A 25,751-nucleotide genomic window follows, 5' to 3' on the forward strand; every position below is an offset into this window, starting at 1 on the left:
ATGATTGTGAATATTTGCAAATAATTAAAACTCAGCCAGTGGTTGAATTGTGCTTTGTGTAAAAGTGAAGTGTCTGAGTTAAGTTACCACACCTAACTATCCGAGGGTAGCTGGTCTGGATAGGTAGGGAAATCATTAAAATAAGTCCATATATACCCTGCACATACATCGACCACATAACCAACATCACAAATGCTGGTTTGGCCCCAGTCTATCGAGGGTATTGGTTGTGCACAGACTTCCGAGAAGCTGTTTTTTCAATTCAACATTAGGCGGCTACTTGTCATTCAGTGAATCTGTATGCACCGGCACCCTTATGCACCGGCTATGGCCACAGTTGGAGGGGAGTGTGACAGACTCGTCCTTGTTTTTCAATCACCCGTTGCTCTGTGTCTTGGTTTTTATATTAGTGGCTTTCATGGAGTTTTCTTTCATGATTTGAGTATGCACGTGTCTATTTTTTGCATGCATATTTTTAGACTTTGCATTTTAGGTGTGGGAAATAACTGTAAACAAGCACTGGCAAATCAGTGCAGTTTTACATGGTTATTGTTTATTATTTTTGTGTATCCCCTCCTGTTTGTAACGAACATATTTAATGCCTAGAGCACACTGCTTTGATATGTACTGCATCCAACATAAAACACAACAGAAACAATCTATAGTACCCTTCTCGATAAACCCGCACTCTACCCCCTCCAATAAACCTGTTGTTCAACTCATGCTCAACCTGCCTTCCCTTTGCTGACCTCTCCTTCAACAGTGTTGACAAGGAACTGCAGGGTGCAGGGTGAAGACACCTTGCAAATGGCCAGAGGTGGTAATAAGCACTCTGTAGGACGTTAACAATCTCTGTATGAGTGTTGATTTCTCATCCCACAGCCACTAAAACCACAAATTCAAAGGTACTGTTAGAAGAATAAGAAATGTAAAACGTGGGCCAAACCATAGCGCACAATTCCATAAAGATGCCACACTAAGAAACCACATTGTAATGTTTAGCCAAAAACCAAAAACAACATTGGTTGTCAAGAAGTTCTGAAACTGTGCTATTTGATAACTGTAGGGATTATTTCAAACCATCTCTGGGCATCTTGGCACATAGAGAGACTATTTTCAACCAGAAAACGAGTGCACAGAACTGCTCGGCCAACCACAATAGTAACTGCTGTTCCAAGTGTACATTACTTAACATTTTGTATTGTTTTTTGTATTCTATTATGACAAGACATCAAAACAAAACCACTAATATACATCTTTAAAAAGGACAATTCCAAAAGAGGTTGGTGGGAGTTGAACCCTGCTCCTGCGCTGGTTTCTTGCTCCTGAAGGGGAACGATCTCGCTGCTTCACAACCAAACGTCATGAAGATGAAGCGAGGAGAAGGATAGAACAGATCCCATTCATCGCAATGCACTCTGTCACAAAGTGACAATGGCACTGCATCTAGCACAGTATGCAGTATACAGGGCTCATTGCCTCGCTTTTTATGTTTAGGTTTCCATTTACACTGTGATATGCTGGCTAGAGCCTTTGCTGCCAAAAGGAGGACAGTGGTATGGCCTTTGGACATATTGGGATGTGTTGAGGGGGATACAGTCTATTCCTGTTGTCTGTCTTTCTTTTTGGCCACCCACAGCATGCCAATTGCCACATCAATCCTTATGGCAATTCCCACCAACAACCCACCTCTCCACATCAATTCTGGGATATCTTTAAACTAGCTCTGTCGTGGAATAGCAAAAACCTATGCGATGTTATGGCACTGCCATTGTTATTTTAAAACACTCTTTTGAAAGATAACGGCATAAAAAATGTCTTAACCAAATGAGCTTTCAAACATGTGATCTTTAATCAATGTCTTCCTATACCTAGTTTAAACTTAAACATGTGCAAAGCTCATGTAATGGAACATGCGGCTTGCTACTGTTTAATTGTACATTACTGACCATTCTTGGGCTGCTGTGGAACCCGTGCTGATGTTATCTCTCATCACATACATTTCATTGTCCAAATACTGGTGCCATTTGCTCTGCATATCTCACTGCATGACTTTCAGTTTTCCATCGCTAGCAAAAATGTAATGTAGCTACAGAGGCTATTCCTTCCTCTTTCACTGAGAATTCAGTGTTTACATTTATAAAAATACGAAAATACATACAGAGTTCATTCAAAGACAGATGCAGCCCCTTATGAACATCAGTGTAAACTGCTTGCGAAATAGTCATCATCAACACGTATCACTGCCTGTGGCTCCGGAGTACATCTATGTGATTGCTTTGTTCAAACAGGCGTCATGTCGAAGGCTTTGATCTTAATTGAACAGTGACACATGTACAGATTTCACTGTTTCTTTTCCTAATCTTTACAGAGTTCAAAATGTGTAGGTATTTTGATGCAATTAACCACCTCATTTTGTAGAAAGATAATACTTGGCATTTGACAATCACAGCTAAAAAGAGGGCCCCCTCGAGTCATTCCTTGCTTTTTACCTAACACCACAGTGCATTCTGGGAACTGTAGGTTAGTTGCGTGCATATAAAATATGTGCCTTTTACTAGCATGTAAAACACTGGTGGCATATATTTATGGCAAAGAAATTCGACCCGGTTCCATGTATTGTTTTGGTTTTAGAACATGATCAACCCCTTTCTCTTTGCACTGGAGAGCACTGAGTGATCATGCCTTCTCCACCAGAACCGAAGGCCTGGTCTGCAGACCGAATCTGAATGCATGATATCAGAACCTCCATGCCACTGCTTGGCACAATTCAAGGTATTTCATTATCTTACATATTGCATAATCCAATCAAATAACCTCATCTGCTCAACTGTTACATCATTTACGCACCCACTGTAAGTATTGCATGGGCACTAATACATTTAGGGCCTGATTCACAGAACATATTCCTATGGGATTGCGCCATTATAAAACATTTCCATGAATCAGGCCCATAATGTTCCATCTGCAACCTTTGCCAAATGTACATGTCATATATACTAGATGTTTTGTATAGGCTCCTAGTGCAGATGAAACACGTATGCACTGGGAGCAATGGGCATCTGACATGTAATGTCTTGCAAATGTGCATGTAAAGTATTGCAGAGTCATCTACTCATGTAGAGTCGTTCTCCTGCAATGTGTTTTGCTGCTTCTTGCTTATGTTAAGATTAGGGTCTTGCACTCTCACTCTGCAATTATTGGACTGCTGTCTGCCGATTGCGTGTGCAACACGGCGGCAGTAATTAACATGTTTTCTGAGTTCCACAGATGGTTTTCATTGTTCCTTGGGAATGTGACATGTCTCACAGTTTAAAAGGGAGTTTTCATGCAACTGTAAGGCCAGGCCTGACAAGCATGCAAGCAGTGTACCATTTGGCATGTAATGTTTACTAAATGTGAACATAAGGTGTATGTCATGTGCCATGCATTAGGCAGGTGACTTGCATGTACAATTATTGCAGAGCCTTCCACTGTAAACAGATGCTCTAGGAATTGATAGACTTGAATGCTCAATGCTCGCTTGACTTTCAGTGCAACATCCCAAATTAGATGGCTGGACCCTAAGCTAAATTTGGTCCATCTGTCACATGTTCACTGACATAGCAAACTAAAGAGCATACAGCACTGAACACATGAGACCAGTAATATAACATTATTTAAAAAATTACAAAATAAATAAAAAAACAATCAACTTAATTGCTTCTACAATCGCCCCAGTAAACGACGAGGCATAACCTGAGCATGCTCTGTTCAATGTCTTATCCCGATTTGCATAATACAACCTGCTGCTTTATCTTAGTTAATTAGTCTCTTATTCAATTGTTCCAGGTAGAATGTTAAAGCAAATGTCAACTTGTTATCTGTTCCTTCAGCCATCACTATCCACCAGTCCTCCCCACTTAGGAATGGTCTTTTAGCAATTTCAAACCCTAGATGTTTTGTTCGCAATGCTTTAAGTTCTGTACAAAATAGCACAAGGTGCTTCAACGTTTCTTCAGCAACTGCGCAGAATCTACACCTGGAAACCGCTTCAGCACTTCCTCTTCTCAAATTCTATATCTCCTTCGTTTGGAATAGGTTTAGACGAAACTTCAAAAAAAATGTTCTCACGCGGTTACAAGGAAATCTTTCCAAGTATTTGGGCAGCTTGTTCAGAACCCTAGTTTCAGGAGCATTATGCATCATGCATCTGTGTAGTGCTCACTGATCTATTGTTTCAGTCCAATCCTGCTCCCACAGTTTCTTCTTTACTGCATTCGGATTGTGCAACAGGTCATCTTTGTTGGTATTGAGTTGCATAAGGATTGTTTCACAGTGCTGCCTCCATTCGTCCAGTATTGTCTCACTTTTCTCAACTGAAGGAGTATTCAAAATCTTACACTGCGCCAGATTATCTGCACCGATCACTTTTCTGAACAATGATAACGTGTTTCAAGTGACCCTTGCATTGATTGGAGTGAGACCTAACTCATATCGGATGCAGGCTGTCGGTGTCCCTTTTGGTAGACGTAAAAAGAAATTCTAATATAAATGTTCGCACGTGGACCATGTCAAGTGGGAGCACCCAAACATCGCTTCTGCACCATGGATTAAAGCCGGTACCACTTTGGCTTTATAGAAGTCGATGCCAGGTTTCAATGCAAATTTGCCAAACTTTCTATTTATCATTGTGCCTTGCACGGCCAATAGTTTGTAGTTAATTTTGATATTTTTAACCATTGGCTTGTCATTAATGTGCGAATTGATTAGGACTCCCAAATATTGGGCCTGGGTTACAAATTTTACTGTTTCCTGCCCCAGTCTCCATTGGACATTTTTTTTGTTCTTTTCTTGGGGTCCTTTAAGATTTTTTAGTACGAGTATCTCTGTTTTAGCGACATTTATCACTAAGCCATTATGGTCAGTATATGTTTTTAGGGCTGATAATTTGCGCTGCTGCCCAATCGGAGTTATAGCCAATAGAACAATGTCATCTGAGTATCGCATGTAGCTCAGATAGATTCCATTTCTTTTCAGGGCAAAGGCCTTCACCCAGGGGAGTTGCTTGGTCTGGAAAAGAGCTGGGGCTAAGCTGATGTCAGAACTGTCGGGACTGGGGGCTAGCTATTCTTTTGGCTGTAGCTCCTGAGATTCTATCTGGGGCTACAACCAAATGATCAGGGGCTATAGCCCCCTTAGCCCCCCCTAGCAACGCCCCTGCCTTCACCTCTTCCATGGAGCTACCTACATCTGCTATAAACATGTTAAACAGAGTTGAGCCTAAAGGGCAGCCCTGCTTCACGCCTCAAGATGTTTTTATTGTGGTTAATATAGAGCATTTCTGGTCTAAACAGATTTTAATTTTAGTGTCGGATTATAGTTCTTTAATTGCCGTAAGTAAATTTACAAGACATTTCCAATTCTCAAGCTTTGTCCATAGCAGTTCTCTATCAACACTATCAAAGGCATGAGCCAGGTCTACAAAAGCAAGGTAGATTTGTGTACCCTTCTTAATTGCTTCCATTTTGAGCAGATTGAGCAACAATAAGTTTAGCCCACATCCTACGCCTTTGACAAAGCACGTTTGGCGCCCATCCATGGCTCCAGTTAGTTTTATCCAGTGTGTTAGATGACTTAGCAATTGGGTGACGAAAATCTTACCTTCCACATCCGAGAGTGCTATTGGCCGATAGTTTTTGGGGTCAGATTTTACTCCCTTTTTTTTTTAAATATTGGTACAATGATTGCACCCTTCCATGATTTCGTTATTCTGTGCTCTTTTAGTATACTCTTAAACAGGTTATCACAGAAGTCTACCCACTTTTGGGGATTTTGCTTCAGCATTTGGTTTGTTAATCTGTCTGGACCAGGAGCCGAAATGCACTGATTCACCTGATATTTTCCAAAATGTCGTCTCTGGTGATGTTAATGTCCCAGGCCTTTTGACGATGAAGATGAGGGGCTTCAACTTGCTCTTGCTTTTTAAACAAGCATGTATAATGGTCACCCCATTGTGCTTCTGTGACCATGTTGCATTGGCCCGCGTGTTGGGGATCTTCTATTTTGTTAATAATTGCCCAGAATTCTCTTGAGTTCTTCTGTGCCATGTTTCTCAGCATTCTGTCAGCACCTCACTGTTCTACAATGATTTTATGCGAGCATAGCCAGTTCTTGTATCGCATTTTTATTTTCTTTATGTCTTTAGATCAGTTTATGTTCTCAGTTTTCATGATGGCTCTAATGTTTTTGCATAGCTCTTGCTTTTTTATTACTATGTCAGGGTCATATGCATGTTGTTTTTTGAATCTCGACTTTTTCATGCCATTGCTCCTTTCGGTGGTAATGTTGTAGAAGAGCGCAATAATCCATTTTATCCTCCCCTTCGATGTTTGCTTTATCATTTAGAGCCTTCGTCATGTTGATGATTTTGGTGCTATCCACCCTCAATCTATTTCTTCCTGGTTCTACATTCACGGGATGTCTTCATGTTGCCTCTGCATTATTTTTTACTCCTGGAAATGTAATTTTTTGTAGGTTATGGTCACTTTGCAACATGTTGATCACACTAAGGATTTTTCCTGCGAGTTGTTCAGAGGCATAGAAGAAGTCCAGAATTGACCTTACAGGGCCTCTTTTCCATGTGGCCTGGGACGGCAAGTCACCCATGATGTTTCCATTCAACAGTGACATTGCTCTGGCATCCATCTCATCCATCCATGCTATTTTGACGACATTAGAGGGCTTAATTTTCCTGTCTTTCCTCTGTTTATTTGATTGCAGCGTGATACACTCCATGTTTCAATCCCCACAGAGAATAATGCTGGGATTTGGCTCGTTGGCCCTGATGGTATCAATCAAGTCACAAGTCTCGTCAAGAAAAATCCACTCATCTGTAACTTGATGCTGCCAGTATACATAAATGATGTAGATTTTCCATTTCTCTCCCTCGATTCACTGTGGAGATTCGATGCTGGTCAGTTGTATGTACGGTGAGTGGTTGGTAGTTTTCAGTATTCTAAGACCACTTTCTGTTCTAACCAGGTTTATTAAACCCGACATGGGGCGACTCTTCGGTTGTTTGATGGCTGGGTTCATTGCAGTTTCAAAACCTTCCACACATGGCAGAATTGAGAGGCAAATTTCCTGTAAACATATAGGGCCTCATTACGACCCTGGTGGTACGTGGAAAACGGCGCTGTAAAAGGTGCCGGCGCCGTTTACCCCGTACCGTCTCATTACGAGGTCCCCTCGGGGGACCCAGGAAGCAACGCCTGGTCAAACCAGGCATGCTTACCGGGTCCCGCGAGAGGAAGAGGGAGCAAACAACGGGCCAACTCGTAATGGCCAGTTGTTTGCTCCCTCTCCCATTCAGCCCTATGGGGGCTGAAATGGGAATGGGGACTGACCGGGTCCGGGTCCTTGGAGGGAGGAATTACTGGGCCTTCCAAACTCGGAATGGTCTGGTAATTCCTCATTCTGAGGACCCGGACGCGATTTCGGCAGCAGCCATGCTACCGCCGAGGTCGTAATGAGGCCCATAATGTCTTGTGATTTTAAGGACGTTGAGATGTTCTATAGTGTAGTTTCCTCCTGGTTATCTGCCATAAATTGTCCTTTGCCTGTAATCAATGTGTCATGCAATAAAATGCACTGTTTTCATGTATGTTCAATCTATAGTCTGCTGAGGTGCTAGGTAATACAAAGTGCTTTAAGGCCACGACATTGTAGTTGGTAGCTACAGAAATATCACAAACCATAACAATATGAGTAATATGCCCCTAAATGGGTTATGCCCTAGAGTGATCAGTGTGCGCCGAATATAAAACTTTTGATTGTGTCGCATGCTTGCAAGAGGGGGATACAGTGAACTTGACTGGCTTAAATAAAAGTGCTGTGCACAATTGGGCTAGACGAAATATCCACCTTTGGGGAAAAACAAATGTGTGCAGTTAGCCTGATTTTGGGCTGTGTTGAAGCACGTTTTGGCTGATATAATTTGTGTGACCTAACATTTGTTCCTTCAATTGATTTCCCACTACAGAGAAAGATTAGCAAAGGCAACAGTTTTGACTTTTGTATATGTATTGGATTGCCATTTTATAACCAGGTACCACCATTATAACAGTACCGGGCAAATGCCTATCTCGATACTACACAAAAGCCAAAACTGTTGGCTTTGACAATGTTTGATATAAGGTTTTTAAATGTTTTTAGTGTGGAGTCAGCAGCGAGAAAGGCAGAATGGCAGCAATAATTAAGATTTCCGAATCTTATACCAAAAAGATCCATCACTCTGTTTCCGCAGAATGGCAGAGCAATTATGAATCTTATTGTGATTTTTTGGGAGTCCAGCGGGTTGGGTGGCTAATGCAATCCTTGTTTTTACCCATTGCATCATCATAATGGGAGAAGCAAATGGACGGCAACAGAAATAGTAACGTCTACATTAGCAGAATACAAAGCAAGAAATGGCTGGGTGACCTGCACATGCTTGACCTGAGACATCTTGCATGTAGGTAAATTAATTCATTTTGCTTTGTGAATTTTGTAGATTGTATAGTTTCTGTTTTTCCTGAGTCCATCTGTAAATACGTCCCTGACATTGTGAACAAGGGAGCACTGCGGGGCGGAACAGACAATGTGAAAAGTGGCCGCTGTATGCAAGCACTATGTATTAACACTGAAAGGCACTGAAGAACATATTATTCGAAAATGAGCAAGCAAAATCAGATTTGTTTCACAAACAGAACCGTATGTAGAATAGACTTGTTCTGGGGAAATCTGGTGTAAATTGGTGACACCTAGTAATAAAGGTGAGAAAAGATCCTCAATGAGCGATTCACTTGCAATCATCACCATAAACTCCTACTTGACTTGACCTCTGAATTCTTCACGCAATCCCCTCCAGGAACAGTACTTTAAATTGTAACCTTCGATATGCAATAGATATACTTCTGTAGCAAATCATCCTTGATGTATCATCATGGCACATATGTAAATACAATATAACAAACATACTAGTTCACTGGGCCTTATTATGACTCTGACAGTAGCCGCGCTCGTAAAAACGGCACGGCTGCTGCCTGAGTCTTTTTTTTCCGGCGCCTGGCACTGGGGACTTACCGGGGCATTATAGCCCCGGCGGTCCCGGTAATTCCCATTGCTAGAAAAAATTACTCCCCATTCCCATTCGAGTCCCATTGAGGTCAGGTCAGACCTGGCGGGCGGAAAGGCACCTGATCACAGAACTCGGAATATGCCGGTCCGGTAACAACAGTGCCAGTAGCCTACCGGCACCATTGTTACCGGACCGGCATACTCGTAATGCGGCCCAGTGACACGAAAAGACCCAGAGTTTGCATACATTTCAAATGAAGCACTGATACTAAATACAGCCACCATGTGGCGTTCCTATCTGTGATATATCTTAAATACACCCAAGTAAGCAGACAGTAGCTCAATGTTTCCTATTTGTTTTGCAGCATGTGGATATTCTAAAGTAGGGACAACTGAGAATGTACGTACATTTATTTGTGTACAAAACAAAGATAGCGAAACAATATGCATGGATTCGTACTTTTTCCTCCTATCTATGGTTAATACCCTCAAAATAGTTATCATACACACAAATAACGATGTATGATTGCTGTCATAGCTTTCTAAATTAGTATCAATTGCATCTATTCATCATGTGGCATCTAATTTACAGCTGTATCATTTTTTTCCATACATCTCTTAAAGATTTGCCTTCACTTTTTAAAAATCCACCTTAGATGTTCCAAGTCGAACATTGTTTGTGCTCTCCCTTCTGCAGTTAAACACGTATTGAAAATAATAATGTAGGCTTGTTTCGATATTTAATGCAGCATGAAATGATGTTCCACTGTTTGCCAAAATCTATACATTTTCCGTTTCCCTCCAAACGTATGACTGCCTAATCGTTCCTGCTTTATGCAATAGACGCATATTCCATGCTTTCAATCTCAGCAAGGGCTGTCGGTGAATAGAATGCAGTTTGTCAACATGTGAAGACAATCTAGAGTATGCTGGTGCTAAGCGCCTTTGGTTTGTAAAGTGGTAACTATTATAATAATATCTGCAATGTTCGTGTGAAGTTGTTGGGGAAACTGGCGATGAATGTTAAATTAGTTTGGAAGTTATAACAGAAAACTGCACATTTTTTGGTCTGATTCATAAGGATTTTCTCAGGAGCAATTGCAAAAAGGACTGCGAGCATCTCTGACTTTCACCTGCTACATTACATCTGATTCACAAAACTTAAAACATAAGCAAATCTTCAGATTGGCTCATGGGCATCCCCGAGATGATCTGGGCATCTCCACATTGGCTCCAGTGTTAGGCTTTGTGAATTAGGTACAAGGAAAAAGGAACACATCTGAGATTCTCACAGACATCTCTACTGATTTGCTCATATATATATATACTAGAGCAGTGGAACACCTCAATACATCTAACATACATGTATTCTATGTTTATGTGTATTAAATATCTGTCAAATGATCTTTCCTGGCAAGTTAGACACTGCTGTAACACATGCGTACAGTTCGTGGTATGAGGTATTAGCAAGCTACTGGCTTATGTTTCTGGGAAGCTCTTAAACTATCAGTTTTACAAGGTGTGTTCCATAGTAGAAGGCAAGTGCCTTTCCTCTGGCCCAAAGCCAAGAAGGGGTGGAAAGGCACTGACCACCTACCCGATTTTGAGGTCCAAGAGATGCTAAGGCATTAGATTAGTACATTGTTCTTTTTTGCATTCTCTCTGGATCTATCAGACTTTTAAAGGGATGAGGTCACATTGAAAATTGGAAGTGCATTTGGAAGGTGGTCACATCATTCGACCAAGAAATACTTTAAGCATAAAAGATAGCAATTACAAATAAGCATCAATGCTGAGTAGCATAGTGATTAACAAAGGTTGCTGCCAGGCAGACAGTCTTGGTTCGAAGAGGAGTTTGGAAGTACACCTAACACTGCTTTTGCTCTGTTGGAAGGTTCTTTAATTTATTTATTTTGGTACAAGTTGAATATGAATTTGCAGCTGATTCAAACTTTTCTATATTTTCGAAATGCTTGTCTACTTTCCATTGTTTTCCCTAAAGCACTCTGTGCTATCTTTCTTTTATGGCAAGATAAGAACTCTACAATGAAGTCATGCAATGCCTCACTAGACTGTTTTAGGGAAGCTTAAGAAAACTGCATGACAGTCTGATGTCTTAGTTTAGTTGGAACTTTGAAGATGGTGAAATATCAGGTATCCTATGAGCATCACAAGCAATATCCATCTTTCACCCAGCATTTCTTGCTGACAAGATTCAAATCTGTGCCCCAACCAGAGCACTTCATTCTATCTACGCTGGCTATGTCGAAATCCCTCGATTTCACCTTTGGCATACAGGTGGGTGGTCCTTCTGTTCAAGCCTCTTTCTCACTTAACTCCTGCTAACATCCTATCCATATTCTTGCATGGATATTGGATGCTGGTCCAATCACAAAAAGGGTGATAGGGAGGAACAGGAAAGGTTGGGGGGAGTAAAAGGTCTGCACTTCTAGCAAGCCAGCTAATAAAGAAGGTTACCCAAACTCGTCTGACTGTGCGTCACTTTATGAAGTCATGTTAATCGTTACCCTTGGCGACGAGCGGGACCACTTCTCGCTTGGTCCCGTTGCAGGCTGCTTCCTCCCCTTCCCCAGTAGTGCTGCTTCAATGTTGCAATGTCATCTGCTACCAGTGCAGTACTCTCCTGCCATCCGCTGCCAGTGTGGTGTTTCTGCGTTGAGTCCTGGCACTGCTGGGTGCTTCTGCTTTCCCTGTAATAATTGTTCCTAATGTGCTGCAGAGGTGTCTTAATGTGTACACCTTTCACGATAACAAGCAATGGCAAATGATGCCCTGAGTAGCTGGTGAGCAGGACATTTACTGAGACTGCTGTGTGAGTCTTGCAGCTACTACACATTCAACAACAAGGCTGTTTGTCATTCATTTATGACACATGAATGTGTCTCCGGCGTATTTCTAACATCATGAACAGATTTACCACAACAGATATCATCATATGGGTATATTCAGCCGTTCCTCCATTAGCCTGCCTGTGCCACGATGCTGCACCATTCAGCTACACATTTTCTATGACCCTATGTATGCTAGCAGTTTCTCCTGCAGTTCTGGTGTTTTTCTTACTTATCTTCTAAATGTCCCTCTTCCGATTCGGACAGATCTGCATCCGTAATGGCCTAGTCCATATCTATAGACAGCACTCTCTATTCATCATCTTTCCAATAATATCTGCATTTTGGGATCTCCAAATCTAGCAACATTGGCCCTCGCAGGGGAAGGCAGAGGCGTCATTTTGATGCAATCATTGAAGCCACGGGTCTAGTAGAAGAAAAGGGAAAAAGAGCTCTGTTGAAGCCCTCAGTGGGTGTTGAAGTACGAAACATTATTTTTTAATTTCCAGAATATAAAATGGATATATCTGAAGGTCTCAAACACAAACTTCGACCCAAGAATAATGATTACAAACGTCATATATTTCATTTAACGTGAAACCATAGACAATTTTGTTATGTGACTGTGAGCAAAAATAAAACACTGTTATTGACATCTCGATACACATCATGAATTCTTGGAATCTCAAGATATATCAGGCTACAAACACTCTATACTTTGCAGAAAGTTACTTAAAATACTTGTGTCTCTAGAGGGCACTCTAGCCATGCCACATGCTAAATCATCAGCAGACATGGAAGCAGCAGCTACAGAGGAGCCGTACCCTCAAGTCCACAACCTGACATAGTCCACAGACTAAGTGAATATTCAGATGCATTGCAGCATGGAGTGCAAGAATGGTGTCATTGTGGATAAAGCCACTAAAACCGGATGGTCCCACCTTGCTTTTCTAAGTAAAAGGACATTTGGTGGAGGTCTTTATTCATAAGAATTCCCGTATGAATGTAATGGGAGAGGAAGACTATCCACAGATTGGAAAATTCCTTTACAGGATAGAGCTTGCTACAGTAAACAGGGGTAATTGTCATAGCTGGACACAGTAGAGGTAGCCCCTCAAACAATTGACGATCGAAAGACCATGAAGGCACTCTGTACATATTCAGCTTAGATGCTGAAGCAAAAAGTGTAATCATCCTGAGCTTCAAATCTGCTATGTCTTTGAGCTTGATAAACATTCTTTGTCAAAAAATGAGCAGATGATAAGGCGATAATATTGCATTCATGCAGCAACTATTCCCATCACTGCGCAAAAGCACTGGGAAGTTAAGTGAGAGGACATCAACAGAGACTTCACAATGACGACGACTGTGTCACAAGACTACAGAAGGATACCTACACATGAATAATATCAGGTGGAAGCCGAGCTACAAGCACCAGTCTGGACTGAGTCCTTGGGTATCCATGATAGCTCCTCTACCCAAGAATGACAATAGACAAGGCAATTTTATCTATGTAGCTATAAGGCAGCCTAATTGGGATATGCTATTAGAAAGAGATGTATCCCAAAAAAGTGGCATGATACCTCTCTACAACGGGGACACAGTATTTTCGAAATTAGACCTTAACAACAAATATCATCAGTTGGAATTGCCACAGGAATCTTGATACATTAAATCCTTTGCAAAGTACTAGGGGTTTTTACAGGTATAAGCACCTACATTTTGGAGTTTCTTCTGCAGAAGACGTTTTTCAAGAGAAAATTCACAAGGCCATGGATCATATTTCTAGCAGTATTAACTAAAGCGATGACATGCTGGTGTTTGAAAGACTCAAATTGTTCACAACAGCATACTGTGAAGTGTATGCATGGCCTGGAAGCACAGTTGACCCATGATAAAAATAAATGGCAATTTAATCAACCCGCTCTAAAGTTCTATGGCCACATTTCCTGATGACTTCTTGTCTTGTCATACCTTTCAATTCCAGTGGCTCGTTGATAGCCAGGTATAGCCAAAGAATGCTGTAAGGGATCAAGAGTAAAACCTGGACACACTGGCATGTTCAGTGTTGATTATACAGTTTTATTTTCACAATAATAAGCAGGTTAGGGGGAAACCTGTCTATCCCTAAGTCTAAGAGGGGTTTACATGCCTCAACAAAACTAAGGAACGTCTGTGTCAGGATGTTAACAAAAGCATTGCCCTATGTCTTGTGTCCAAACCCTAAACTGACCGTTGCACTATAAACACAGTATAATGTGCCCAAGGAGATTTCTATAAACTATGTATCGGTAGCTTTCCTTCCGAGTTCCAAAAAATAAAGAACTAAAGTCTAGAAAATAAATAAAGTTCCACCAGGAAAAGGGGTCTCCCTTCCCTAAGATTTCTTCTGGTAATTACCAAGTTACTTAGTCACAGTTCACACTAGTTCAAGAGGGATCATTCTTCCCTTCCAAGGCTTTGCTTTATAAGTTCAGCAGAAATGGCCTCTCCCTTGAGCTTCTTCCAGTGTTTAGGATTGTACACTTTCGCAAAGGAAAAGATCCCCTTTTCCTTAGCTCCTCTTCTCTTCACTGTTCAGTACTTTACTCTTATTGTTCACAACATTTAAGGGGTATGAATATTCCCATGAGTTTCCTTCATACAGGTGATTCTGTTATTGTTCATCGTCTCACATTGTGGTTCCTTTAGTTTCAACCGGCTACTAGTCTTCCCTTTTCCATCAGCGGTTCTGTTTTTTTAAATCCTGGGTGTACTCTCCTGCCAGGATATTTGTAACTTTCTCATCAGTCTCCCAATAAGGGGTATGATTCCTCCCTTTATACTTGTTTCTCGCAGTTTCATCATTCCACATTCACTTTGCTTCTTACTCCTGATTTGCTCTCCTGCCAGGATGTCTCCTTACACTTTCATATCTTCCAAGTTCACTTCTCTTCTTACTCCTGGTTTACTCTGTCAGGATGTTAAATTACACTTTCCCATCTTTCAAGTTCACATCTCTTCTAACTCCTGGTTTACTCTACGGCCAGGATGTTAAAGTACACTATCATATCTTTCAAGTTTGGAAGTCTCTTTGTCTTTCACTCATGGGTGTGAGTCACAAACTCACTGTGTGACTGGTTTACTAACCTGCCAGGGCTTCTCCTTTCTCCAATCACGCTTTCTTTTTAGTCACAATATTATATTTGGTCATATTCAGTTTCCACTCTTTGTTTCAAACATTGGGATCCTGTCCCTTTTCCAATACTGTTCGTATATACATTAACTTCTCTTTAGAAGTATCGTGTTGCCGAACCATTTTCAATATTGTTTCCAAATATTCCAATTCCTTAAATAATTCTCTTTGCCTCTCTTGCACTGTTTCTATGACACTGCATACACTTCCAGATGCTCTGGTAACCCATTTGCTTTCTCTGGGCTTACCTGACGGCTTCAGCGTCCCTCATGTCTCTCCTCCATCCACTTTGTTTTTACTGACCCAGTGTCCGTCCCGTTAGTTGGCAGGATCTCATTTTGCTTTCTTCTGCTGCATATAGCTCCCGCTTCCTCAGGCTCTCGAGTGGTGAGCTTCCTTTTATCCAATTTCTTTGCGCGCCGTTTGGCCCAGTCTCCATGCTCAAACGGCATGTTTGCCTCCAGCGTTCTGACCGGCGTCAGAAACAAGTTACCATCAAATGCCGTCTTTGCCTCTCTCTTGTAAATCTGTCAGATGTGGCAGTTTTAAACTTCCCAACATCGTTTAGCAATTTCCATAGACTGGACTGCAGCATTGGCTTACCACTTCTGATCATCTTCATTACTCAATCCATCTACCTTGTCTCAGTACTAAAAAGGAGGGGGGAAACGGATAAGGTGACTGACTGGGAATATATGGAGCTTCTTCATCTACATCACAATATGTCATGTAGGTATGTTGTATGGGCACATGTGTGTGATTAAAAATGATGACTGCAAGATTACTTCGGTCTAGTATTTTCTTGTCCCTCTGGAGTTTGTCTTCCCCTACATGATCCTCCCGCGGACAGCCACCCCCAGGGTCAGTGTCAGGTAGCTTGTGCCTTTCCCTGGCCAAGTAGGAGAAGCTTCCCTTCAGAGAATCAGTGACGAGGTTACTAGACTCATCACAATGCATTAATTATACTGTGCAAAATGATAAACCTGTTATATTTTGTTAGGATGATCTCATTCAGGTGTCTCGCGCTGATCTTACTTTGTTGTTGGTAATGGACCTCATTAATTCCAGAACAGTGGCATCACACTGATGACCATATTTGAACTGTAGTTGGGGTTAATGCAGAAGATTTGAAAATGTTTTGGTAAATTCAAAATTGACTTTCAATTTCCAGTGAGGGCATGACAACAGAGTAGTGGTACAGTTTTAATACAAAGGCTGGTTGATCTTGCAGATACAGGTCATAGAGCAATTATTTCTACAAAAAGATCAGACAACATTTTTGGTTCTCGATTCCTAAAAGAACAGTACAAGATACACTGAAGAATCGGTAGTCTTCCAATTTATCACCAAAAACAGACAATGGAACCACAGCACCGGCCACAAATGTAGAACATTTGGGATGAAGGGGCAGTAGGTATTCCTGCCCATTGCACAGTGATCACTGCATCCTAGCTGTAATTAATGAGTGTTCAAGATATCCCGAGATACAGATCATGCCCTCTACTGCTACTGCATCTGTGATCACTGATCTAGACAAGATACATCATGCCCTCCACAGCTGCTGCATCAGGAAGGTCTTTTTTTAGAATGAGTGACCAGGTCCTAATACAGCAACCCAAAACTCACACGGCTCTTACTCTACTTGATGGACAATCACTCACTCTAACATAAGTAATGGGATGTACAATCACTGACTGTGACCAACATAAAAAGTTCTAAGATTACAGCTAAATGGCAACAAAAAGTAATCACATGAAATTAATCTAATCTTTTAAGAAATGCATTGGTTGTGGTATGTTCATTTCAAGAGATGTGTCTGACATCATATCAGATCTTTCAATTGTTGGTGGTAAAGCAAGTGATGTTGATACACTCGCTCCAATATTACTTGTGGTGTCTCCTCTTCCTAGGTGATCTTAGTATGCCATAAAAAGAGCTTAACATTTGACTGGACAACTGAATGTGTAAATGAGAATGCTTTCATTTGTTAAGCTCTGCTGGGGGATGTAACATCCTGTCCACATTGCTTTATGGGTATTGGATACTGCCGTATGTTCAGGATGTGATATCAAGATGGATAGGGAGGGCCAAGAAAAGAAAAGGACGGAAAAAATTAAATGTATGGACTTAGAACTATTCACCTAAAGTAGGTTGCGCAAAATCACATTATGAAGTCATGCTAATCGTTACGATCCCTGCTGGTCAAGTCCTACCTGAAATCCGATCTTCTTGTCGGTTATACAAATCTGAAGACCTGACTCTTCCATTCAGCCAAGGATGGCCCCTGATCAGCTTATTGGCTGTACTGTATTTAGTCATCACAAGGATACACTCATGCCTTACATTTGTCCCTGCAACCTCTTCTAGTGATGACAGTGGTGTGTCAAGATAAAGGTGAACCATTCAACTTCAGAAGTGTTTTCCCCCTTCGATTTTGCACTTCTGGTCCAACAGAGGAAATATTTTAGGCAAACTGTAGTGATAGTCCTCAGGAAACCTAATGTGATAGAGAAACTGTTGAAGAAAGCGGTGTAGTTGACATCATACAAGTTGGAAAGGGGGGAGGATTCTCACTTTCCCAGCTCAAAATGTCTCCTCAATTGCAAAGAGGCAGAAAATGCTGGATTTTCAAAAACACCTGAGACAGTACAAAGTGATGGCTTCAGTGTGATTCCTAGCTACACTTTAAATATAGTATGGCAAGTGTCTCTTGTTGATGGAGCCATGCGACTTTGAGGCCTTTCTTTAAAAGACACACATAGGAAACTATGGAGGGGCTGGATGCCAACACTTCCCTGAAGAGATGAACACCAAGGGGGTTCTTCCAAGGATGCACTCCTTATTTCCTTTATACGATCCCTAACGCATGTGATTATTCTTTGTCTGTTTTGCCATGTTGCTGATTTGCAATTTAGGGAGGAAGTAGACTGCAGTGGGGACTGAGCAGGCTAGCAGACCTTTATGGAATATTTCAGTCTGTTTTCTGGGGATTATTTCTGAAAGGCTTGCACAGGACTCCTCCCCCTACCCTGTTCCTGTGTTCGCATGCCCTCTAACGGCATCCATTTTCTTTTTCCATGTATGCATTACTTGCCCCTTGATTTTCTATTAACCTCGTTTCCATCCTCCTCTCTTCCCTTGGCTAGGTGTTTAAGGAACATTCACATTTTACGTTTTAAATATTGTATGTGGTTTTGATGTATATTTTTATTTATATAGTGGAAAAGGCATGCATAATTTGAAAAAGTGTTAATCAATTGAAAAATATAGCATGTTAGCAAAAACAAAAACAAGATGGGGACTTGAACGATTATATCACTATTGCGAGAACTGATATTTTTGGTTGTAAGCTTTCCAAGACCACCAATGACCATTTCCCAGGAACTGTTGTGGGAAAGAAACATATATGGTTTTGAAAGCTATCAGTGAATCAGTCATTCATTGGTGAAGTTGTTGGTTGTGAAACAATGAGACTTCAATTATAATCCAAGCTTCTACTCTTTAATCACCTGATCCTGGCCAAAGTGGCTCAGAGTCCTGAGAAAGATTCAGAGTGATTAGAAAAAGGGAAAATGTTACGATTGAGTTATATGCAAATATCTGGACATTAGCATCTCTCTCCTCCTTTGATTATTGTCTAGGGACTCACTGTAGAGCTTAACAAATGCTGGCCACATCATCTGTAGTGCGCTCAATCTAAGTGTCTTCACATGTTAATTTAACTCACTGATGCCTCTGGATTGCCAAGGAGAATCGTAGTCTAGACTCTGATGCCCTGAATCCCCAGTATGAGTGAAATAGGGAAGGGTTCCCGGTCACGTCAGGAACCATTGACTTGTGAGGTGAGGTTCCCCAAAGTTCAAGCCTAATGCCCATGTTGTTTACTGTCTACATGGAGTTGCGTGGGCCCTGCTGTCCATGCTAGATCTTTTTGTTCATCAGTACACTGATGACACACACGTTTATCTCAGGGTGTCATCTCCAGCAGACATTCTCCAACTCGGGAGAGTTTTGGTGCCATCGAGGATTGGATTTCTGCTTAATCACTCAGACTTAACCTCTCGAAAACAGATTTTTTTTTGTTTCTTCTATATCCCCTTCTCATCACATTTTCAAAAGTGGCTTGTGCCACACTCTTCCGTCTGAATTTTTTCTTCCAGGTGTCGTCAATTAAATCTCTTGGGTTTACTTTCAACTCCAATCTAAAGTTCAAATAGATTATTTCTCATCTTTCTCCGTAATGCTTTTTACAGTTATCCTTGTTACAAAAATGCTTTTATTTCTCCATCTAACTTCTACACCACTGTCCACGCTTTAATGCTTTTTAACCAGGACGGCACAAATGCTGTATTTATGGGTTTTCATAGATCTACACTTTGATCATTTTAAGACTGTTTAACACTCAGGCACTCGCTTAATTATGTGTGAGCAAATATTTGAGCACATTACCCGATGTTTGTTTTCTCTGCATTGGCTCCCAATTGACCCGACATTAGTCTTCAAGATCTAGTGAATTAGCTACAAGCGATGGCTCTTGGCCACTCATGGTATTTAGCTGGCAATCTATCTATCCGCTAGGCTGCGACAGACTAGGAGTGCCTACACCTTAAGGTCATTTTAAATATTCTCGCTATTCTGCCCAGTCCTTCTTACTGGTGACACCCGGCACTTAGCTGCTCCGTCCAACCTTCATGTCTGTCTAATACCCCTCAGCCCTCATCCACCCATCGTCCCCTTCCCAGGTGTCCCCCCCCCATAACTCACACCCACAACCGTTTGGGATGATCCAATGCTGCAGCTGTTTATTCTTTTGGCAAGAGTTATCTTACAAGTGATCCGTATTGACAACCCACAGCCGCAGGAACTACGCTGGGCTGGGACCCTTTGGTGCACCGTGTCAAGGTAACACTTGCCTCCCCAATCGCCCAATTTTCTTTGCGTTTCTTTGGTTGGCACCTGTCAGTTTTCTTTGGTTACCCCAATCTTCGCCTGGGCTGGCTCCCTCCCCGTTATCTGTAGCACTCCCCCATCAGCTTTCCACTTGTGAGTCGTTCCAGTCTTTGTGACTAGCCAGCCATCCCTACCATCAGTTTGCTTGCAAAGGCAAGGAGTTTGCTTGCAAGGGCAAGGTGATTTTCTTTTTTTCCCCACTTCTATTGTCTAACCCGCTTGCCTTCCCCAAGCCTTGTGCCCGGCGAGGGCGGAGGGGGGATTTATCATCCCGCCTCTCCCTCACCGACGTCTTCTGGGCCCTTCTGGCCATTTGCAGCACCCTCATTCCTCTTTTGATACACTAGGTAACTCTGCCGCGACGCCTCTAAAAGACAATATCCAATTAATTCATTAGATATACATAGCATGTTCTCCCCACCAATCCCCCCTGTTCTTCTCTATTGGTGTGGCCGGGTCGGTAAAGCTTTCGCCTTCCACGTCCACCAACAAAGAAGGCTACTCCTCCCCAAACCTGTCCTTATAAGCAATACCCTACCTCCCACCCCCTATATCCCCCCCAGACAGACCCTCCCCCAGGCCCTGGTATTTCGGCCCATGTCCTTCTGACCCATGCCACCCCCTTCTCCCCTGCCAGCCCTCTCTTTCTTCCCACTCTCTCATTTGCCAGGCACTCTTTCCCCTTGCAGCTGCCTGCACCCCCACACCACCCAGCTGGTATCCATGGCTGGTGGGGGTCCTCAGTAGGTGTGGGGGCCTTGCCTCTGTCTATCTATTCATCTTCCCATAGAAGAACTTTCTCCATTCATCTGCACTGAAAATAGTCTAATGGTTGAACAGATGTCTCTTGATCTATAATACAAAAAATCGGATGTTCTATTTAATGTAGGCCTGCACTACGCAATATTTTATGAAAATTAGGACTGTCAAATACTGTTAAAAATGTGATTCTAAGGTTTAAAAAGGTAATGGATGTAATAACCCTAGCAACTGTTTTGGATCCTGTCCAGATAGATGTGCAAGGTGAGATGCTACCTCTATTTTTTTTACAATATGACCATGGCATGCATATCTCAATTTGAGAGATACGCTGCACTAAGCGAAACTGCAACAAAACAATTAAGAAACATTTAGCTAAACTTGTATGTCACTTGGTTCAATGCCTGCATTTTTGTTGATTTACCAAGATTCCTCATAGAAAATGAATATCAGTGCAACCCCAAAGAGGCGGGTCATGATCAGAATACATGCTTTTCTCGTGAACAAAATGTAAGTACGCTAGCCTCTCATTTCACAGGGTCTCATATGTCTTTTCATATTAACAAGTTGGATAGTCACACATATAAATTCATGAGTAAATATTTGCACAATGGCTATGGTGAACAATTTTCATGGCTTTCCAAAATCATAAACCCCATCATATTTATATAACCAGCGTAGATGATGAAACATGACCATAACATGTTCAGCCTTTGGGTTTGGACTTATAGGATGTCACCAAAACTCTTTGAGCAGAAAATAGAGCTTTCCGGGGCCCATTATCTGTAGCTGGATCAAACAATGAAGTGATATCCAATATGTTGAAGGTATATTATTTTTTCCAAATGTCTTTGCTTTTAATATTATTTAAAACATGCCTTTGGTACAGACTAATGGAGTTTATTTTAAAAAAATCAGGTCTATGGTCACTGCTGAACAACATTTTAGCTTTTACAAGGTTTAGCATTTATCTAATGACCTTTCAAAATGTATCCTAAAATGTGCCATAAGAAAATGACAGCCCTCTTGATGATGATTATGTGAAATGGCAAGCACTTTTGGAAGAAGCAGACAGCAAAATATATGTCAGTGAACTGCATCACACTAGGCGTTGAGGCAAACAACTGTATTTAATCATCCCTGAGCTTGTTTGATGTCCCCAACAGCAGATCTTACCTGTTTCCTTGTCCGCGTCTTTCCTGTCCTGAGTTTGATGTATCGTGCTATTAATTCGTTCCTGCCTGAAACAATACAATAAACAATTCTAAAATGAAAACTTCAACCTTTTACTGTCATTCTTATGCAACGTCTGTACTATAGGACTATTGCATTTGTATTAATTTGAATTTAATTGCATTCCTTTGTGTAGTAAGAAACAGCATTCTTCTAAAATAAATCACATTACACATGCACATACAGTGGTGCTGCAGTCCTATTGCTGGTTGCTTTACATTATTCGATCAATGAAGTGATGAGTGATAGAAGAAGGATTTCCAGAGGCATGGGGCCAGGAGCCTGAGAGCACAGGATTGTGGGCAGCAAAGTGCAGACTGGGGTTGTGAAGTCGAGAATGGCTCAGGTTCATGGAAAGTGGGCTGGGGGATGCAAGATGCAGAATCAGCCAGAAAGGGCTACAAGCCTATTGATATATTTGAAGACCACAAGAATGAATTCAAAGATGAAGCAATTTGGGTTGGAGAACCACCTGACACGGAGTCAGTGTGAGAATGTGGATGGGGATTGTGGGAGTTTGTAGAGGTTGCTGGTGGCAAAGTTCAGGACTATTTTAAGAGAACCAATCAAATGCACATGGTGTCCTGTAAGGGGGTTGGAACAGTAATCATGCCTGCTGAGCGCTCAGGTAGAAATCTGAATCTTACTAAAGTGATATGCGCAACTAAGGCAAATTATATGCATATACAAGTGGTCCATTCTAACAGTCACAGCAGTAGATGGGTCAAGCACGATGAGGATGGATGAGAGGTGGACACAATGATCAGTAGCTGGGATGTCAGAGACATGGGTGAGTTCTGTTGTTCTGGGGGGAATGTACATTTGGGATTGAATGCTTGGGATGGTACTGGTATATGTACAATCAAACAATAATATATTCACGCACAACGCTGTTGCTGTTCTTCAATATCTGGTAACAAAGTTAAGAAGGAATGGGTCTTAAAGCAAGCTGAATTAACAATGGCTTTAACTGATCAGGATTCTGTGGGTAGAATGGTAGCCTGGTTTTCTGGAGTATTCTCTGCAGTAGTGATGCTTTTCTCCTCGATAATATGTAAATATTGCATTTATTAATCAATGTAAAAAAGATCTGGCATTGTTAAAGAGAAACATCAAAATGCCATCAAAATGCCTAAGTACCACATGTCAAGATTGCACATCAGCAATATTTAGTTAAAATATATTCAGGCAATAAAAATATGTATTACATTAAGCATGGCTGCTTAATATAAGTTCACAAATAGCGACACGTAGATTTACTTGCAGATTTTGTTTCAAAATTTCAATTTCTGAATTATCATTCAATTTTTTTATGTCTGTATTTTTACATATATTACATATTTACCTAAACAAGTGTCTCTCTTTGTGTTTTTGTTATTGCACAATATGTGGAATCAGTGGTCCTTCAGCTACTAAAGATGATTGACATATATCCACAGTTCATCTGTTAGTCCCCTGTGCAATATTGATGAACCAACTCTTCGCCATCGCATAGTGTAACTATGGCCCCACCCTACCCCTGCAACTTTGGTTGATACATTATGTAATGGGGGAGAGCTGGTTCCTGGCTGCCTTGATGCAATACAGCAGCCAGAATTCCCTGCAGCAGCCACTTTCAATGTAACCAGTAACCTGAATTGACTTCCTCCCTGGTGCGTGTGAGAGGCATGAAAGTGCTTGGAAGAAAACAAGAGAAAACAAGATAGTATTTGTTTGATTCGTTCACAGTTTTCTGGGATATGATCCATGTTAATCGGTTTTCCAATATTCCTTTTTCGCAGAGTTACATTTTGGTTCCCACAATGATCATTTAGGGTCACGATTGCTGCGGGTAGGAACATAATTATTTAAAGTTTCGGTGCTGCTCTCATGCTGGTGTGAGCTGAATATAGTTTTCTTATGAACAGTCTCGGAGTGGAATGGACTTCTCCACTATATCAAAGATATGTCAAATTGGCCCTCAGTGAAACTGGAAAAGAGAGCTACATCAGAAAAGAAAGCGGTCCTTTTCAATGTCCATGGAGACGAGGGAATGGCAGAGTAACAGGATACAGCTACCTTATGCCAGAGGAGGAAGATGAAATGGAGGCACAGGAACGGTAGTAAAATGGGGAGGTGCAGCAATACTATCAGAAGAATCCGATCACGGGCCAATATCGTTGATAAGTGCCCCCATTCCAAACTATGTGAATGGCTTTGCAACAAAGCAAACATTGTTGGTGGGTACAAAGGATGTGTGATCGGTATGTTTGGGATGGAAGTAAGTGGCACCATGGTACTCCAAGGGGTTTCCACACAGCAGGTAGAAAAGAGATCTTTGATAAGTATCCCTTGGCACTCCAAGGGGTCTCCGCACAGCGAGGAAAAAAGGGATGGGTGATAAGAGTTGTTTGAGACGGAAGTTAATGATGCTCCGGTACTCCAAGGAGTGTCAAATGATGTGGGATAAGTATTCTATATGATGGAAGTGGTACTCCAAGGGGTTTCCACACTGCAGATATGTGATATGTGTACGTATTGCTTTGATGGGAAGTTTGAGGTCCTTGAATGAAGGCAGTAGGCAATGGTAAAACAAGACTGAAAATGAATGTACAGGTTGTGTTAAGATTTGAGGTATTTAAGGAACATGTATGCTTTTTGGAGCCCTAGGGAACTCAAAATCCCCAATGGAAGTACTGGCCCAGAAATTGTGGGAACTTCATATTTATTGTATGTTTCCCAATGCTGTCAAGAGGAATAATACAACGCTATGGGAGTAATTCTTTGCAAATGTATTTGTCTTTGACTGAGATCACAAAAAGACCCTGTGACGTATTTGCTAGATACGGGCAACAAGTACTAGGAACAGAGTGACTTCACAAGCCACCCTCAACACCAGTGAGCAGTCCCAGACGTTATACCACCTTCACAAGAAACCCCAACACCTGCATTGTAATCCAAGGTTCTCATATTCTGCTTAGGCACATGACAGCGCCAGCTCTAATCTAGATCAATTTCAGCAAGTGTGAGCTTCTTTGCTGCAGGTATCTGAGTATATGAAGGGATCTGGCAACATTAGTGTGCCCATCTGGGTCATGGACACAACGGAGAAAAATGTTCTCGCAACAGAACGTCCTTTGTTTAACAGAATTAGAGTTCCTTTTGTGAATGCATACTGCATTCATTCAAGGACCTCATGTCAAGCTATGTACTCCACCAGTGACATCACTTGCTAGTAGATTTCTCACGTGTGTAATATTGGGGATATCAGCTGATCATTTTGGATACAATACCAAAATTCTTCTGTATTTCTAAAGTAAACATTATTGTTAAACTAATAAGGGCATACTTTTCTTCTCAATCATTTCATAAAATATTATAATAATAATAATGTATTGTGATTTAGTCTAAATTTGAACTTTACACAAACATAACCACGTAACAAATAGTAAGCATTACAAGAGATCTTAAGCGTACAAACATACAATATACAATAATAAGATAAGGTAAAATAAAACACAAATTAAAAGTTAAGAATTGGATCAGGTAATGTGACTGGCTGGAACTAAGGAACAAGTTACTTACCTGTAACTGTTGTTCTCCAGCATGGGTCTGGCATGGATTCACATGCTCATGAATATTCCCCGTCGTCAGGCTGGGAATCCTCGGTAAAAAAAAAACCAGTATCAGTTTCGTTTCTGATCTGT

The 25,751-nt window shown here is 41.4% G+C and overlaps 1 protein-coding gene across 5 annotated transcripts in view; it reads right to left on the minus strand.

Moving 5' to 3' along the window:
- TEAD1 (TEA domain transcription factor 1) overlaps positions 1–25,751 on the minus strand; it is a 791,559-nt gene that overhangs the window by 348,352 nt on the left and 417,456 nt on the right. For all 5 annotated transcript variants that reach the window (XM_069623630.1, XM_069623632.1, XM_069623634.1 and 2 more), the window contains one exon: positions 22,009–22,073. In XM_069623630.1, coding sequence (XP_069479731.1) covers positions 22,009–22,073 — 65 coding nt within the window. The remainder of the gene's footprint in view (positions 1–22,008; positions 22,074–25,751) is intronic.

The sequence above is a fragment of the Ambystoma mexicanum genome, chromosome 11 (genome assembly GCF_040938575.1).
Source record: "Ambystoma mexicanum isolate Mex_15411 chromosome 11, UKY_AmexF1_1, whole genome shotgun sequence".
NCBI classification, from domain to species: domain Eukaryota; kingdom Metazoa; phylum Chordata; class Amphibia; order Caudata; family Ambystomatidae; genus Ambystoma; species Ambystoma mexicanum.